At 38.6% G+C, this 18118-nt stretch overlaps 1 protein-coding gene across 3 annotated transcripts in view; it reads left to right on the top strand.

Annotated features, from left to right (window-relative positions):
• LOC110456266 (protein jagged-1b-like) overlaps window positions 1-14154 on the top strand; it is a 148699-nt gene extending 134545 nt beyond the window's left edge. For all 3 annotated transcript variants that reach the window (XM_021506884.1, XM_021506886.1, XM_021506885.1), the window contains exons 12-22: window positions 123-287; window positions 545-658; window positions 1405-1518; window positions 1643-1756; window positions 2173-2317; window positions 4506-4591; window positions 6771-7009; window positions 7176-7442; window positions 8648-8779; window positions 8960-9131; window positions 9726-14154. In XM_021506884.1, coding sequence (XP_021362559.1) covers window positions 123-287; window positions 545-658; window positions 1405-1518; window positions 1643-1756; window positions 2173-2317; window positions 4506-4591; window positions 6771-7009; window positions 7176-7442; window positions 8648-8779; window positions 8960-9131; window positions 9726-10216 — 2039 coding nt within the window. In that variant the 3' untranslated portion in view covers window positions 10217-14154. The remainder of the gene's footprint in view (window positions 1-122; window positions 288-544; window positions 659-1404; window positions 1519-1642; window positions 1757-2172; window positions 2318-4505; window positions 4592-6770; window positions 7010-7175; window positions 7443-8647; window positions 8780-8959; window positions 9132-9725) is intronic.
• The last annotated feature ends 3964 nt before the right edge of the window (window positions 14155-18118 follow it).

Here is an 18118-nt window from a genome sequence, read left to right as displayed (position 1 = left end):
TACATAGATTGAGGTGCAGCACTTGTATAATTGAAGCACTGGGAGACGAGATGGGAAGGATGTGAATTAGTTAATAAAGGCCACTGTAATGGTGTGACATGTTTGTACTTATATATCCACAGTGATTGACAGCTGTACAATAGCTATCCCCTCCAACAGTAGTCGTGGCGGCGTGCAGCTCATCTCCTCCAACGTGTGTGGTAAACATGGCATGTGCATCAGCCAACCTAACGGCGAGTTCACCTGCGCATGTGACCTTGGCTTCACTGGAACCTACTGTCATGAGAGTAAGTCGACTGAAGTTCTGAAAGAAATTCTCTAATAATCTCACTCTTCATCCGAATGTCGTTTATGGTATCCTATCCCTAGAAAATGAGATGTTTCCTGTTTACTCCTGCTGGCTGAGGCATGATTTAAGAAATGATAAAATAGTTTTTGTCCAAATTTCAATGTATACCAGTATTTAAGTATATTGTGACATATATCTGCAGTTACCTGGATCTACAACATGAGTGTATATTGAAAGTCTTTGTTTGCTTTTCAGACATTAATGACTGTTTGAGTAACCCCTGTCAGAATGGAGGGACATGTATAGACATGGTCAGTTCCTACCAGTGTATATGTAAGGAGGGCTGGGAGGGCGCCCTCTGTAACCTGAGTAAGTATAGGCTACTATCTGTCACCTTACATCTGAGCTTTCTATGACGTCAGATCTATAAAGCTATCTGTGACACTAGATCTTGGATATCTGTGAACTCAGATCTTGGCTATTTTTGAACTCAAATCTGAGCTATCTGTGATCATAGATCATTGCTATCTGTAATCTCAGCTTTCTATAAACTCAGATCTAAGCTATCTTTGACATTAATTCTTGCCTATCTGTGACCTCAGATCTTGGCTCTCTGTGACCTCAGTATTTGGCTATCTGTGACCTCAGATTTTGGCTCTCTGTGACCTCAGATCTTGCCTATCTGTGACCTCAGATCTTGGCTCTCTGTGACCTCAGATCTTGCCTATCTGTGACCTCAGATCTTGGCTCTCTGTGACCTCAGATCTTGGCTCTCTGTGACCTCAGATCTCTGCTGTCTGTGACATCAATTGTACAGGTATAGAGACCTGACCATAAGAGACCATGATATGTTGTATAACATGACACATTGGTATTGGTTTCTGTGTACACAAGAACCTTGTCTAGGAATTTTTGTTTTCTGAGCATTGTGTAGAATAGAGTCTTTATTATTTTTGTATTATATTAAGATTTCTAGACTATGTGTAGTGGATACTTGTTTTTCAGACACATGTGAATTTCATTGTATACTAGAACTTTGTTTGTCCAGATACTTGGATTTCTGTAGGAAGCTCAGCAGTGTAAAACGTTTGGTTTCCCTAACTTGTTATTCACAGATAAGGATGAGTGTGACCCAAACCCGTGTAGAAATAACGGCTTCTGTATTGATGTGGTGGCTGACTTTGTGTGTCAGTGCTCCGCGGGCTGGAAAGGCAAAACATGCACACTGCGTAAGTATGCACAACATGTACTTTTGATTACACAGTTTTGTGTAGACATGCAACATTAGCTGATTATAAAACAGATGAAACAGAGTTTACATGGCTGTTGTATCCCTGGCGTTGTATGTTGTAGAACACAGTCAGTGTGAGGTCACCACCTGTACCAATGGGGGAAGCTGTATCGACCTTGGTGACACTTTCACATGTAAATGTGGTGCCGACTACATTGGCCGCACCTGTCAGAGACGTAAGTATAAAGATGGCTATGGCTATACGAAATCTTCTGTATCAGATGTTTGACTCTAAAATCTCCCTATGTTATCACCAACTGTCTAACACAACTACTGACATTGCCTCACACAAGTAAACAATCTTGCTGTGAAGATTTTGCAGACTGCTGTAGATTTCAAGTATGCCTTTGGTGCATAATACTTTTTTCGGTTCTTTCAAAATATGTTCTTGTTAAATTTGCACTTCATCAAGGATATCTTACATCTGGTATAGGTTATTGTTCCATTCCTAATGTCATTGTCAATTCTTATCAAAGTCATAAGTAAGAACTGAAAAAATAATGTCAATCATTACACATCCTTAGGGTCAGACCCATATTCTTCCATATAGATCTATACATCTGTCGCTTTAAACATACATTTTCTGTTATAGTTGCTAAACGAGCATGCGACTTGTTACCATGTGACAATGGAGGGACGTGTGTCAACAGTGGGGACAGTTTCACCTGTATCTGTAAGGAAGGCTTCGAGGGATCCACCTGTCAGTACAATATCAACGACTGCAACCCATTCCCTTGGTAAGCAGACCTATTTGGTGCAGGAAAAACTGTAACCCTTCACCTATGTGAGCAGATTCCTGGAAGTTCATAATCCAGGTATAAGTCTAGAGAAAGTTCATTCTCCAGGTATAAGTCTAGAGACAGTTCATACTCCAGGTATAAGTCTAGAGAAAGTCCATACTCCAGGTATAGGTCTAGAGAAAGTTCATACTCCAGGTATAAGTCTGGAGAAAGTTCATAATCCAGGTATAAGTCTAGAGAAAGTTCATACTCCAGGTATAAGTCTAGAGAAAGTTCATACTCCAGGTATAGGTCTAGAGAAAGGTCATACTCCAGGTATAAGTCTGGAGAAAGTTCATAATCCAGGCATAAGTCTAGAGAAAGTTCATACTCCAGGCATAAGTCTAGAGACAGTTCATACTCCAGGTATAAGGCTAGAGAAAGTTCATACTCCAGGTATAAGTCTGGAGAAAGTTCATAATCCAGGCATAAGTCTAGAGAAAGTTCATACTCCAGGGATAAGTCTAGAGACAGTTCATACTCCAGGTATAGGTCTCGAGAAAGTTCATACTCCAGGTATAAGTCTTGAGTTTCATACTCCAGGTATAAGTCTAGAGAAAGGTCATACTCCAGGAATTAGTCTAGAGAAAGTTTAACTCCAGGTATAGATCTAGAGAAAGTTCATACTCCAGGTATAAGTCTGGAGAAAGTTCATAATCCAGGCATAAGTCTAGAGAAAGTTCATACTCCAGGCATAAGTCTAGAGACAGTTCATACTCCAGGTATAAGGCTAGAGAAAGTTCATACTCCAGGTATAAGTCTAGATAAAGTTCATACTCCAGGTATTAGTCTAGAGAAAGTTCATACTCCAGGTATAATTCTAGAGACAGTTCATACTCCAGGTATAAGTCTAGAGAAAGTCCATACTCCAGGTATTAGTCTAGAGAAAGTTTAACTCCAGGTATAGATCTAGAGAAAGTTCATACTCCAGGTATAAGTCTGGAGAAAGTTCATATTCCAGGTATAAGTCTAGAGAAAGTTCATACCCCAGGTATAAGTCTAGAGTTTCATACTCCAGGTATAAATCTAGAGTTTCATACTCCAGGTATAAGTCTATAGAAAGTTCATACTCCAGGGATAAGTCTAGAGACAGTTCATACTCCAGGTATTAGTCTAGAGTTTCATACTCTAGGTATAAGTCTAGAGACAGTTCATACTCCAGGTATAGGTCTCGAGAAAGTTCATACTCCAGGTATAAGTCTTGAGTTTCATACGCCAGGTATAAGTCTAGAGTTTCATACTCCAGGTATAAATCTAGAGTTTCATACTCCAGGTATAAGTCTGTAGAAAGTTCATACTCCAGGTATAAGTCTAGCGAAAGTTCATACTCCAGGTATAAGTCTAGCGAAAGTTCATACTCCAGGTATAAGTCTAGCGAAAGTTCATACTCCAGGTATAAGTCTAGATAAAGTTCATACTCCAGGTATTAGTCTAGAGAAAGTTCATACTCCAGGTATTAGTCTAGAGAAAGTTCATACTCCAGGTATTAGTCTAGAGAGAAATGTAGTGGAGCCATTGGAATAAATTTGCTCAATCATTAATATTTTGATAGGAAATATAGTGATGAAATTTTAATAGAGATTGTAATGACGAAACTGATCCCTACAGCATTTGTAATAACAGGGGTAAATGGCTCCAAATCCCCTTTTGGAGTTATGCCTGCACTCCCTAAGTGCTGATGTAAACGACTGTTTGGGGTACGAAGTGAACTGATGCTCATTACGGGTTACATAGCGATACAAGATTGCAGACAGCATCATTTAATGAAAGGAGTAAATTGAAGTCGTCTTAATAATCAAGATTTTGGAGACAGTTAATTATTGTGATTGCATCTTATTTTGATGATAAAAGAGTTGATATATATTGTAGATTAATATCATTTAACAGTCAGGTGTGTACTTGTTACAGCTCAGGTATCTACATAAATCTCACACTTGTCAACCTATTTCATGGGTGAGAAACTGTGGCAATAAGTACTGTACTTACAATGATACCTGTATGACAAATAAAAAGAAATTTGGATTTGACCAAAAAACAAGATGTACAGAAATCAGCACATTTCAAAAATCAAAATGAGCTAGGAATATTTGGAGGGAGACTTAGTAAGCAAGCATACATCGTATAGATATGTTCCTTACTATTACAGTTACAATGGAGGGAAGTGTCTGGATGGGGTCAACTGGTACAGGTGTCGGTGTGCCCAGGGTTTCGCTGGACCTGACTGTCGTGTCAGTAAGTATATTGTGGAAGATGGAAAATCTGATATCCTATTCTGTCAAGCATAAAATTATCTAGAATCAAGTTATCTAAATGCTGCAATCTTTCTGGAGGTTTCAAATCTGTTCATTGTAAATCACATTGTGTTTCCCTCAGTGACAGTGACACCATGTGTTTCATTGTAAATCACATTGTGTTTCCCTCAGTGACAGTGACAGTTGCACTATGTGGTGAATTGTAAATCATACCTGCAACTGAAGATATTTTTACTTCCAAAATATTATCATACTCAATGCTTTTAACACATAACGTGGAAGTCTCACAACGACAGAGTAATGAATATCATAACTGTACTGAAAATGATGAAATACGTACAAACTAGGTAATAGGCTAGTGTTCCACTGTGTGATGCCATACAGAAGTTAAAATACATCGGAGAAAGTATTATGTAACCTAATGTAATCCTAATCCCGATCCTAAAAACCGTGTGATTTTGATCTTGCACAGAGAACAAACCTGTTATCATGCTCTGGTGCTCCTGAGGCTCGCAAGAAACCTTGAAAGTAGAAAAAGAGAAAAAATATTTCTCCCCAATTTTTTTACAGTAAAGACAAAATACGACGTTCACATGTTGTTAACTGTGATAGATAAATGTATGTAAATATAAAATGTGCAGGAATAATTTTGTTATCAGCTGTAAAAGTAACATTGATGAAAATGAAACGCAACAGAACAAAAACTGGTCCCAGGACCGTGAGAACCTGGACTACATTTCAGTGGAGGAGCTCACCTAAGTGATGTCGGGAAGGAGGGTGGGGAGAAGTTAACTACTAAAAAGCTGTATTATCAGAAATATGCGCTCACAGCTTATCGTGTATGTTGTAAGATAGCATCAGGAAGCTCTATCTGTAAAATGTTAAGTGTATGTATATGTGATTATTTGGTGTCCTTTATGGTGAAGTATATGATGCTTTAGTCCATTACATTTCTGTTCATCATTTTAAACCTGATTACTGATAATGTGAATTGTTAACACGTAGATTACATGTACGGTGAAAGATGTCTGCTATCTTACATGTTTGTATACAGATGCTGATGATTGGAGTTTCTTTAAAAACACAACATTTTTATAAATCACACCATACATGTACCTACCATACGTACGTGTCACTATTGAAGAGGATCTTGTTACTGTTATCTTCACAGATCTTTAATGATAAACAAGGTCTTAAGTGATAAATTAATAATTCTGTAAAAAAACATATCACAATCATTCTCAACCTTAGATTGTTACGACAATCAGGCCTCATTTATCATAATTGACATCATGAGGCTGTAGAGTATTTTAAATTGTGTTACAATGTAGTACTGACAGATGCTAGATTATGGTTTCTGAACAGAATTTAAGTTAGATAGAAATGCGTAGTTTCTGGACAAAACTTAGGTAGTGGGATAGGTGTGGTTTCTAAACAAATATTAGGTAGTGGGATAGGTGTGGTTTCTAAACAAAAATAAGGTTGTGGGATAGGTGTGATTTCTAAACAAAAATTAGGTAGTGGGATAGGTGTGGTTTCTAAACAAAAATTAGGTAGTGGGATAGGTGTGATTTCTGGAAAACTTAGGTAGTGGGATAGGTGTGGTTTGCCGTTTCTGGACAAAACTTAGGTAGTGGGATAGGTGTGGTTTCTGGACAAAATTGAATTAGATAGTGGGATAGGTGTGGTTTGCCGTTTCTGGACAAAACTTAGATAGTGGGATAGGTGTGGTTTCTGGACAAAATTGAATTAGATAGTGGGATAGGTGTCGTTTCCCAACAAAACTTTAGGTAGTGGGATAGGTGTGGTTTCTGGACAGAACTTTAATTACTGAGTAAGGTGTGATTTCTGACAGAACTTAAGGTAGTTGAGTTAGGTGTGGTTGCAGGATAGAAGAATTGGGTTGTGAGGTAGCACTTTGTAAAACAGGTGATAACAAGCATCATCATTTGAATTAAGTATCCCAAGGCACCTATACCATCTATTTTAGTTATTTAGTTAAAATACATTCGAAAGAATTTTTATTGTTTTAATGAGAGTAGGAAAAATTTCTTATTTTTAAAATGCTTATCTTGCAGCATGTGAATTATATTCCTGTAAATGTTAATATAATCTATATTAAGATAATCTATATTAAGGCTGTTTATGTTTCTCTTCAGATATAAACGAGTGTGCGTCTAGTCCTTGTACATATGGCAGTACGTGTATTGATGGTATTGGGGAGTACAAATGTATTTGTCCCCCGGGAAGGACCGGGCCTAAATGTGCTGAGGTGGAGGGTCAGACTCCATCTCCACAGTCTTGTATCTTTAACCGTGGTATTTACCCCGACAAGTCGTCCTGGGAACATGAGTGTAACATGTGTACGTGTGACAACGGAGCTGTCCACTGCAGCAAGGTAAGGCTTCCAGACTATAGGGCTGTAGTCAGGTGTATAATGAATAATATTACTAAAGATATTTATTAGTTTAAAATCAAACACCAAAAGACTGCTCATGAAGTGATGAACATATACAATGTAAACAGCAGTAAATTACACGTTGGATATTTGATTGCATTGACAGATCTGGTGTGGACCTAAAAACTGCCTGTCCCACCCGAATCTAACGGAAAGTGTAGTGCACTGTGGGCTGACCCAGACCTGTGTGGTACAGACGGACGACATCTGCTTCACCCCACCCTGTCTACCCTGGGGTCAGTGTAAAGATGTAGACAAGATCAAGGACCCCGCCCCCCAGGGCGTTCAGACCACCTGCATTCCAAACGCAGCACAGCTCAGCAACACTTGTGCAAAGATAGCATTAATATTCGACAAATCAAAAATGCCATCGGTTAGTACATACATCATGAAAAATTGGAGACATTTTATGCATATAATTAGCATAACACTTAATGATCAGTAAAATATTTGTACCTATCCATTCACACTTATTAGAACTAAAAGTTGTCTTCATGTCGTAGGTATGGTGAACACAGCTTCCTCTCAAAAAACAGATAAACAGTGTGTAAACCTCGGTTAAAACAGATAAACAGTGTGTAAACCTCAGTTAAAACAGAGAGTCAGTGTGTAAACCTCAGTTAAAACAGAGAAACAGTGTGTAAACCTCGGTTAAAACAGAGAAACAGTGTGTAAACCTCAGTTAAAACAGAGAGACAGTGTGTAAACCTCGGTTAAAACAGAAAAACAGCGTGTAAACCTCATTTAAAACAGAGAAACAGTGTGTAAACCTCAGTTAAAACAGAGAAACAGTGTGTAAACCTCAGTTAAAACAGAGAAACAGCGTGTAAACCTCAGTTAAGCAGAGAAACAGTGTGTAAACCTCAGTTAAAACAGAGAAACAGTGTGTAAACCTCGTTTAAAACAGAGAAACAGTGTGTAAACCTCGGTTAAAACAGAGAAACAGTGTGTAAACCTCGGTTAAAACAGAGAAACAGTGTGTAAACCTCAGTTAAAACAGAGAAACAGTGTGTAAACCTCAGTTAAAACAGAGAAACAGTGTGTAAACCTCGGTTAAAACAGAGAAACAGTGTGTAAACCTCAGTTAAAACAGAGAAACAGTGTGTAAACCTCAGTTAAAACAGAGAAACAGTGTGTAAACCTCGGTTAAAACAGAGAAACAGTGTGTAAATCTCGGTTAAAACAGAGAAACAGTGTGTAAACCTCGGTTAAAACAGAGAAATAGTGTGTAAACCTCAGTCAAAACAGAGAAACAGCATGTAAACCTCGGTTAAAACAGAGAAACAGTGCGTAAACCTCAGTTATAACAAGAGAAACAGTGTGTAAACCTCGGTTAAAACAGAGAAACAGTGTGTAAACCTCAGTTTAAACAGAGAAACAGTGTGTAAACCTCAGTTAAAACAGAGAAACAGTGTGTTAACCTCAGTTGAAACAACAGAGAAACAGTGTGTAAACCTCAGTTGAAACAGACAAACATTGTACATGTGTAAACCTCAGTTAATGCATGGTCAATGTTTGTCCTGAATTGTGTCAGCTAGCCTTTCCCGACGTGTCCTGACACACTACTTATTATTTCAGGGTATCACTGTGGAGACGATATGTGACAAGCTGCGACAGATACCAACCATTCAGAAGCTAGGCAAGGAGAAGCTTATTTACATAATGTGTGCTATCCAAACGGGACATCCAGACACCATTGAGGTGTTGCTGGTGAGTCTATTTTACATATCATGAGTCAATTATAAGTCAAAAAGGGTTGGTACCAATGTACGCAACTGCATAGACTTTGTAAACTTACTGATAATTTGTAAATGTTTTACTTTGAAGCGTTACATAACAGGATTGATTTATGAAAACATGTAATTCACAGTGTGTACCCTTTTATTACAGTCCACGGAACACACAGTGAAGACAGGTAATTCACAGATGGACCGAGTGTTGAAACATGCCCTGGACAATCTTACCAACACCATCAGTCACAAGCTGACCAATAGCAGTGCTCTGGCTGCCATCATAGAGGTCCAAATAGAGACCGCAGTCATTAAGGAGAAAGGAGTTCTAGGTACGTATACTACACTGTCCTTTTTTACGTCCACAAACATTTGTTCTGTTATGGTTACAAATACTTAAATAGTCTAGACAAAGACTGAGCATTATGCAGTAAGGAAAGGTTGTGTTCAGTAGGGTGGCGAAATATTGTATTCAGTACAGTGAGGGAATATTGTGTTCAGTAGGGTGGCGAAATATTGTATTCAGTACAGTGAGGGAATATTGTGTTCAGATGTATACATGTATTCAGTAATAGAAGTTTTGATTTGAATTTCATCTGATGACAATCTTATCATCACATTCTATGTAGCAAGGGAGGCAATCCAATGATGCACAATGTCCCGTTGAATTGAAAATATGTTGTATTAAAGGTTTTAGCATATTTGACCCCTGTGACCTTGAATATAAGTCAAGGTCATTCATTTAAATAAATTTGGTAGCCCTTTATCCCAGCATGTTACTGGCCAAATATCATCACCCTAGGCCTCTGGATATGTTAGCTATAATTTTTCCATTTAAGTTGGTAGCAGTATTTAATATTTTATATTTGACAAACTTCTCTGTGCAAGTTAGAAGCAGTATTAAATATTGCGTTGTTGTGTTTCAGGGTCAACCTACATTATTCCTGCGGTGTGCTCAGTGATCGGCCTTCTAGGTGTTGTCACAATCATTTGCCTTGTTGTGTTCCATTTCAAGAGACAGCGAGCAATAGAACGCACAAAACGAGAGGCAAAATATGTTGCTCAAAAGACTAATAACGAAAATGAAGTGAATCTTCGTCGCTACAGGAATCCCCTGTTTGCTGGAACAGACAAGGGTGGAGGGACAAAGGACTTGTCCTTCACAGAGCTACAAGAGTTAGATTTAGATAAAATAGAAAAAAGTCCAACGCGGCTGTTACGCCTGCAGGACTCCCCTAATGACTCCAATGATTGGAAGAAAACTAGTCCCATACAAAAAACAAAGACAAAAGACATTAATATAGAGCTGTCTAGGACACGGTCACTAGCTGTGAGGGCTGCCACTGAGCGAGACTTGGCCGAGATACATAGAACTTTTGGTGCAGATTTAAGTTCAGAAAGTGAAGTAATGGTGTGACATACCTTACATGGACAATAGTGATCTCCCTTGACTAGATACTCTGACTAGGTGGCGCCCCGCGCCATGAAGTGTTTACTAGATTCAGTTGGTGCAGAGATGAAGTGTATAGAAACTTCATGTGTTGATGTTTGTGGAATTATTCTGTCAATGTTGTCAGATATAGTGTAGTTCACATACACTCCAAGTGCTGTGTAGAAATTTTCACGAGGAAATTTCACAGAAAGTGCTCAAAAAGGAATGAATCTAAAGATGTGAAACTGAATGGTTACAAGCATAGAGGTGAAGGGGATTTTTGCTAGGAAAAGCTTAACTCAGGAAAATGTCAAATAAACTCTACCAAACTACACCAGGTGTGACCCTCCCAAGAGGAGGTTACCCTCGCCAGGAGCAATATCCCCAGTTACCATCCATCCATTTAACTTCATTGTGTTGAGAATCGGAGTCATTGAAAACCAATTGATGAACCCTTATGTATTTTTTTACAAAAAAAATGTCCAAGTTTTCTACAACATAAAGTGTCTATACGCACAGGAGGGATGTTGTGGTTCATCATATCGTCATAACCAATCACATAGATTCATTTCCATTGCACACATCAATGACTATTTCATTTAAAAGACACGCTCGACCAGAGAATTGGAGATCCATCTCATTTACCAACCATTGGCTCATTACCATATGATCAAAGCATTTGTATATTACTCATCGGACGTATCATAGCAATACCATGCCAACCTTGTGTAATCTTCCAGTGAGCGCCCACTTACACCAATTAATGCAGACCATGGGGATAGGACCGAACACTTAGCCTAGGGTTGATTCTAAATTTATTTTAATCTCCCTTTTTTACGTGGTTTAATGTTACATATATATATTTACATCATTTTGTAATTCGATAATAAAAATGTCTTCGTATACATTGAATAAAAGTTGATTACAGCCATTAATAATCTGACTGAAAACCATTTTATTCGGTACAACAAAGAATGTTTTTGTGGAGGAGGATCTTAAGATTGCATGAGAAAAACTTTTTTGATTTACCATTAACGTCACATTTCTTGTGTGAAGTGGAATTCACTGGAAAATTTGCTGTAAGAAATCTGGTCTCTCATTGGAAGATTTGCTGTATTAACACTGATCTCTCACTGGAAGATTTGCTGTAAGAATGCTGATCTCTAACTGGAAGATTTGCTGTAAGATGCTGATCTCTCACTGGAAGATTTGCAGTAAGAAAGCTGATCTCTCACTGGAAGATTTGCTGTAAGATGCTGATCTCTAACTGGAAGATTTTCTGTAAGAATGCTGATCTCTAACTGGAAGATTTGCTGTAAGAATGCTGATCTCTCACTGGAAGATTTGCAGTAAGAAAACTGATCTCTCACTGGAAGATTTGCAGTAAGAATGCTGATCTCTCATTGGAAGATTTGCTGTAAGAATGCTGATCTCTAACTGGAAGATTTGCAGTAAGAAAGCTGATCTCTCATTGGAAGATTTGCTGTAAGAATGCTGATCTCTCACTGGAAGATTTGCTGTAAGAATGCTGATCTTAAATTAAAAGATTTGCTGTAAGAAAGTGATCTCTCATTGGAGATTTGCTGTAAGAAAGTGATATCTCACTGTTAGATTTGCTGTAAGAAAGCTGATCTCTCACTGGAAGATTTGCTGTAAGAAAGCTGATCTCTCACTGGAGATTTGCTGTAAGAAAGCTGATCTCTCACTGGAGATTTGCTGTCAGAAAGTGATCTCTCACTGGAAGATCTACTGTAAGATACTGATCTCTCACTGGAAGATTTGCTATAAAAATGCTGATCTTTCATTAAAAGATTTGCTGTAAGAAGGCTGATCTCTTTCTAGAAGATCTGTACTAATACTGATCTTCTTACTTGACTTACACGAAATCAAGGATAAATCTAATGATATGATTACATGGCTGTATTTTTTTTGTTATTTATTATTGTAACTGTGTGTTGACATCTATTGACTAGTGCTGTGAATTGTAACTTGTAATCATTTGATATGTATATAATTTGTATATATATTATCTAATGTGCATTTGAAATTATTTAATGACATTTCTATGAAAAAAAATTAATTTAATTTATAATTTATATGAGAGAAAGTTTTATGAAATTTTTTGGTGAGGAAATTATCCAAATGTCACTGATTATGATAAATTCCATATATGGTCACTTACTGATCATTCATACCTTATATGGTCACGTACTTGATCATTCAAACCATATATGGTCATCATGTCTAAAATGTATCATTTGGCACACACAGCAAGTACCCAGCTAAACGAATTCAAAGGTTCAGTTTTTAATGTGAAAGCTATTTTGTGTAAGCCATGCATATCTATGTACAGGTGTATCTGCCATTACAACACTGTCTCAAACTTAACCCAAAGACCAAATCAAAGTCATTTCATCATATTCATCATCTCGTAATAGATTCGTGTATATGCTGTTACAGGATTTAAAAGTATCCAAGAGTCACGGATTTTATTTTTAAAACTGATCTGTTTAGAAATATAATCAAACCAGTTGGTCGTAGAGATTATTGTGTGAATGGGTATAAACTGTTCAGTGCAGCAGTGATTTGATCGCAGTAAACTGTTTTGTTAGGATATCTTTTTTTGTTTTAAACAAGTTATCATAGAGGTCAATACTTGGAGAAGTATTGTAAGAAATATAATACATTGACAACCCTAAAGGACTGGAATAATTCCATCATGTTCAAACATTGACTTTGTAAAGTCTAGATATATCTATCTCTTATGTACCTGTAATTCAGTGAAAAATGGATTTTGTTTATCGTTACGGTGCTGAAGATATGTGTGATCAGAATTATTGTGAATGTACAATGGCAGAAACATTATATACTGCACGCTGTTAATGTGTTAAGTAGTAGACTAGGTTTTCATGGCATGTCTCTGAGAAATTGGCAAAGAAATGGTGGCACAAGTCAGTATATATCTCCTTTTCTGAAATATTTGGCCATATTCATGTACAAGTACACAGGAAATAAGAGGAATTAATTCAACTTTTATAAGATGGCATCAAACAATAATGTTTTGATTATGGCATTAACACTTATATATTGTTTAGACATGCATAATCACTTATTCTCAAAATAAAAAATACATAATGTATTTGGTCCAAAGATGAAAATTCATAGTTATAAGTCCCTAAGTAAAATGCTGTTTTTGTTTACACTGTTTGGCCTTGTACTGGTATTGTACGGGGTAAGGGGTACTAATGACTGTTGTTTTGCTGTCCTCCTTGCTATGCGAGTCGTCTATGTGTCAGTGTTAGCGACCTGTACTGCTGTTGTACAGTCGTGTAGTACATTTTCTCATACCACCATTATTCATCATTGAACAAGAGAGATTCAAGTGTGAGGACAAGAAAGAGTGAAAGAGAGTGATGAACAAATGATATAAATGTAAAAGTACATTTTTTTTGAGAATTATTCTGTGTATTGTCATTACTTGAGCATCCAATATCCTGTATTGACAGGGAATAATGTGTTGGTGTATTGTTTGATCTCAAAGTCCCTGTACCAGACATGATGTAACTGGTGTGCAATATAGAACCTATAGTCCATGAAAAACAGCATAGTCCACAATATAAAATATATCAATCTACAATCGTTAAATATACCAGTCCCAAATCATAAAACACACCAGTCCCAAATCATAAAACACACCAGTCCCAAATCATAAAACACACCAGCCCACAATCACACAACACACAAGCCCACAATCATAAAAAACACCAGCCCACAATCATAAAACACACCAGCCCAGTCATAAAACACACCAGCCCAGTCATAAAACACACCAACCCAGTCATAAAACACACCAACCCACAATACACCAGCCCACAATCACAAAACACACCAGCCCACAATCACACAACACACCAGTCCACAGTCACACAACACACTAGCCCACAATCATACAACACACCAGCCCACAATCACACAACACACCAGCCCACAATCACACAACACATCAGCCCAGTCACACAACACACAAACCCACAATCACACAACACACCAGCCCACAATCACACAACACACCAGCCCACAACACACCAGCCCATAGTCACACAACACATCAGCCCACAGTCACACAACACACCAGCCCACAGTCATAAAACACACCAGTCCACAGTCACACAACACACCAGTCCACAGTCACACAACACACCAGCCCACAGTCACACAACACACCAGCCCACAATCATAAAACACACCAGCCCACAGTCACACAACACACCAGCCCAGTCATAAAACACACCAACCCACAATACACCAGCCCACAATCACACAACACACCAGCACACAATACACCAGCCCACAGTCACACAACACATCAGCCCACAGTCACACAAAACACCAGTCCCCAATCATAAAACACACCAGCCAACAATCACACAACACACTAGCCCACAGTCACACAACACACCAGCCCACAGTCATAAAACACACTAGCCCACAATCATAAAACACACCAACCCACAGTCACACAACACACTAGCCCACAATCATACAACACACCAACCCACAGTCACACAACACACCAGGCCACAGTCACACAACACACCAGCCCACAGTCACACAACACATCAGCCCACAGTCACACAAAACACCAGTCCCCAATCATAAAACACACCAGCCACCAATCACACAACACACCAGCCCACAGTCACACAACACACCAGTCCACAGTCATAAAACACACTAGCCCACAGTCACACAACACACCAGCCCACAGTCACACAACACACCAGTCCACAGTCATAAAACACACCAACCCACAGTCACACAACACACCAGGCCACAGTCACACAACACACCAGTCCCCAATCATAAAACACACCAGCCACCAATCACACAACACACCAGTCCACAGTCACAAAACACACCAGCTCACAGTCACACAACACACCAGTCCACAGTCATAAAACACACCAGCCCACAGTAAGATAAAGGTTTCAGTTTTGGAATACAAAGTTAGATAGGCTGGGTTCTGTACCAAGTTACACAGGTTAGGTTCAATGACTTTGAGTTGAATCAATTGAATCCCAACGGCCAAAGCAGCTTCATGTTCTGTGTCACAACCTGTCATCAACGTCATGACAAAAAACTCAAATAAAGCGTTTTATAAAGAATATTTACAGAGTTATTTATTACTATGTCTAATTATATGACACAAGTTTTAGTTTCACTGGTGTTGACAACATATCTTTTATCAAGAACAAAATATTCTAGATACCTGGGTTAGAAAACAAGGTATACATGTAATAACAACATGAGTACTGCAGTACGAAACATTTTACACCTCTCCCATACCACGTAGTATAAAGTTAACTCTCGCTGTATAACACCTCTCCCATACCACATGGTATAAAGTTAACTCTCGCTGTATAACACCTCTCCCATACCACGTAGTATAAAGTTAACTCTCACTGTATAACACCTCTCCCATACCACATGGTATAAAGTTAACTCTCGCTGTATAACACCTCTCCCATACCACGTAGTATAAAGTTAACTCTCGCTGTATAACACCTCTCCCATACCACGTAGTATAAAGTTAACTCTCGCTGTATAACACCTCTCCCATACCACGTAGTATAAAGTTAACTCTCGCTGTATAACACCTCTCCCATACCACGTAGTATAAAGTTAACTCTCGCTGTATAACACCTCTCCCATACCACGTAGTATAAAGTTAACTCTCGCTGTATAACACCTCTCCCATACCACGTAGTATAAAGTTAACTCTCGCTGTATAACACCTCTCCCATACCACGTAGTATAAAGTTAACTCTCGCTGTATAACACCTCTCCCATACCACGTAGTATAAAGTTAACTCTCGCTGTATAACACCTCTCCCATACCACGTAGTATAAAGTTAACTCTCGCTGTATAACACCTCTCCCATACCACGTAGTATAAAGTTAACTCTCGCTGTATAACACCTCTCCCATACCACGTAGTATAAAGTTAACTCTCGCTGTATAACACCTCTCCCATACCACGTAGTATAAAGTTAACTCTCGCTGTATAACACCTCTCCCATACCACGTAGTATAAAGTTAACTCTCGCTGTATAACACCTCTCCCATACCACGTAGTATAAAGTTAACTCTCGCTGTATAACACCTCTCCCATACCACGTAGTATAAAGTTAACTCTCGCTGTATAACACCTCTCCCATACCACGTAGTATAAAGTTAACTCTCGCTGTATAACACCTCTCCCATACCACGTAGTATAAAGTTAACTCTCGCTGTATAACACCTCTCCCATACCACGTAGTATAAAGTTAACTCTCGCTGTATAACACCTCTCCCATACCACGTAGTATAAAGTTAACTCTCGCTGTATAACACCTCTCCCATACCACGTAGTATAAAGTTAACTCTCGCTGTATAACACCTCTCCCATACCACGTAGTATAAAGTTAACTCTCGCTGTATAACACCTCTCCCATACCACGTAGTATAAAGTTAACTCTCGCTGTATAACACCTCTCCCATACCACGTAGTATAAAGTTAACTCTCGCTGTATAACACCTCTCCCATACCACGTAGTATAAAGTTAACTCTCGCTGTATAACACCTCTCCCATACCACGTAGTATAAAGTTAACTCTCGCTGTATAACACCTCTCCCATACCACGTAGTATAAAGTTAACTCTCGCTGTATAACACCTCTCCCATACCACGTAGTATAAAGTTAACTCTCGCTGTATAACACCTCTCCCATACCACGTAGTATAAAGTTAACTCTCGCTGTATAACACCTCTCCCATACCACGTAGTATAAAGTTAACTCTCGCTGTATAACACCTCTCCCATACCACGTAGTATAAAGTTAACTCTCGCTGTATAACACCTCTCCCATACCACGTAGTATAAAGTTAACTCTCGCTGTATAACACCTCTCCCATACCACGTAGTATAAAGTTAACTCTCGCTGTATAACACCTCTCCCATACCACGTAGTATAAAGTTAACTCTCGCTGTATAACACCTCTCCCATACCACGTAGTATAAAGTTAACTCTCGCTGTATAACACCTCTCCCATACCACGTAGTATAAAGTTAACTCTCGCTGTATAACACCTCTCCCATACCACGTAGTATAAAGTTAACTCTCGCTGTATAACACCTCTCCCATACCACGTAGTATAAAGTTAACTCTCGCTGTATAACACCTCTCCCATACCACGTAGTATAAAGTTAACTCTCGCTGTATAACACCTCTCCCATACCACGTAGTATAAAGTTAACTCTCGCTGTATAACACCTCTCCCATACCACGTAGTATAAAGTTAACTCTCGCTGTATAACACCTCTCCCATACCACGTAGTATAAAGTTAACTCTCGCTGTATAACACCTCTCCCATACCACGTAGTATAAAGTTAACTCTCGCTGTATAACACCTCTCCCATACCACGTAGTATAAAGTTAACTCTCGCTGTATAACACCTCTCCCATACCACGTAGTATAAAGTTAACTCTCGCTGTATAACACCTCTCCCATACCACGTAGTATAAAGTTAACTCTCGCTGTATAACACCTCTCCCATACCACGTAGTATAAAGTTAACTCTCGCTGTATAACACCTCTCCCATACCACGTAGTATAAAGTTAACTCTCGCTGTATAACAAAGGCACATACCGGTACTAAGAATCTAGGAGCGGAATTATTGAAATGCAACAAAAAAAGGAAACTACATTTATACTTCATTACTCAGTTAAGTTATTTGTAGGATGTGGAGAAAGGGGAAATATACAGAGTTCACTTCACAAGCTGAATGAATATATACAAGTCAGATATCCTTCAATGCCTTTGATTGTATGTAGATTGCCTCACT

This window comes from Mizuhopecten yessoensis, unplaced genomic scaffold (genome assembly GCF_002113885.1).
Source record: "Mizuhopecten yessoensis strain PY_sf001 unplaced genomic scaffold, ASM211388v2 scaffold8605, whole genome shotgun sequence".
Classification (NCBI taxonomy): Eukaryota; Metazoa; Mollusca; class Bivalvia; order Pectinida; family Pectinidae; genus Mizuhopecten; species Mizuhopecten yessoensis.
This window is presented reverse-complemented; position numbering and strand designations above follow the sequence as displayed.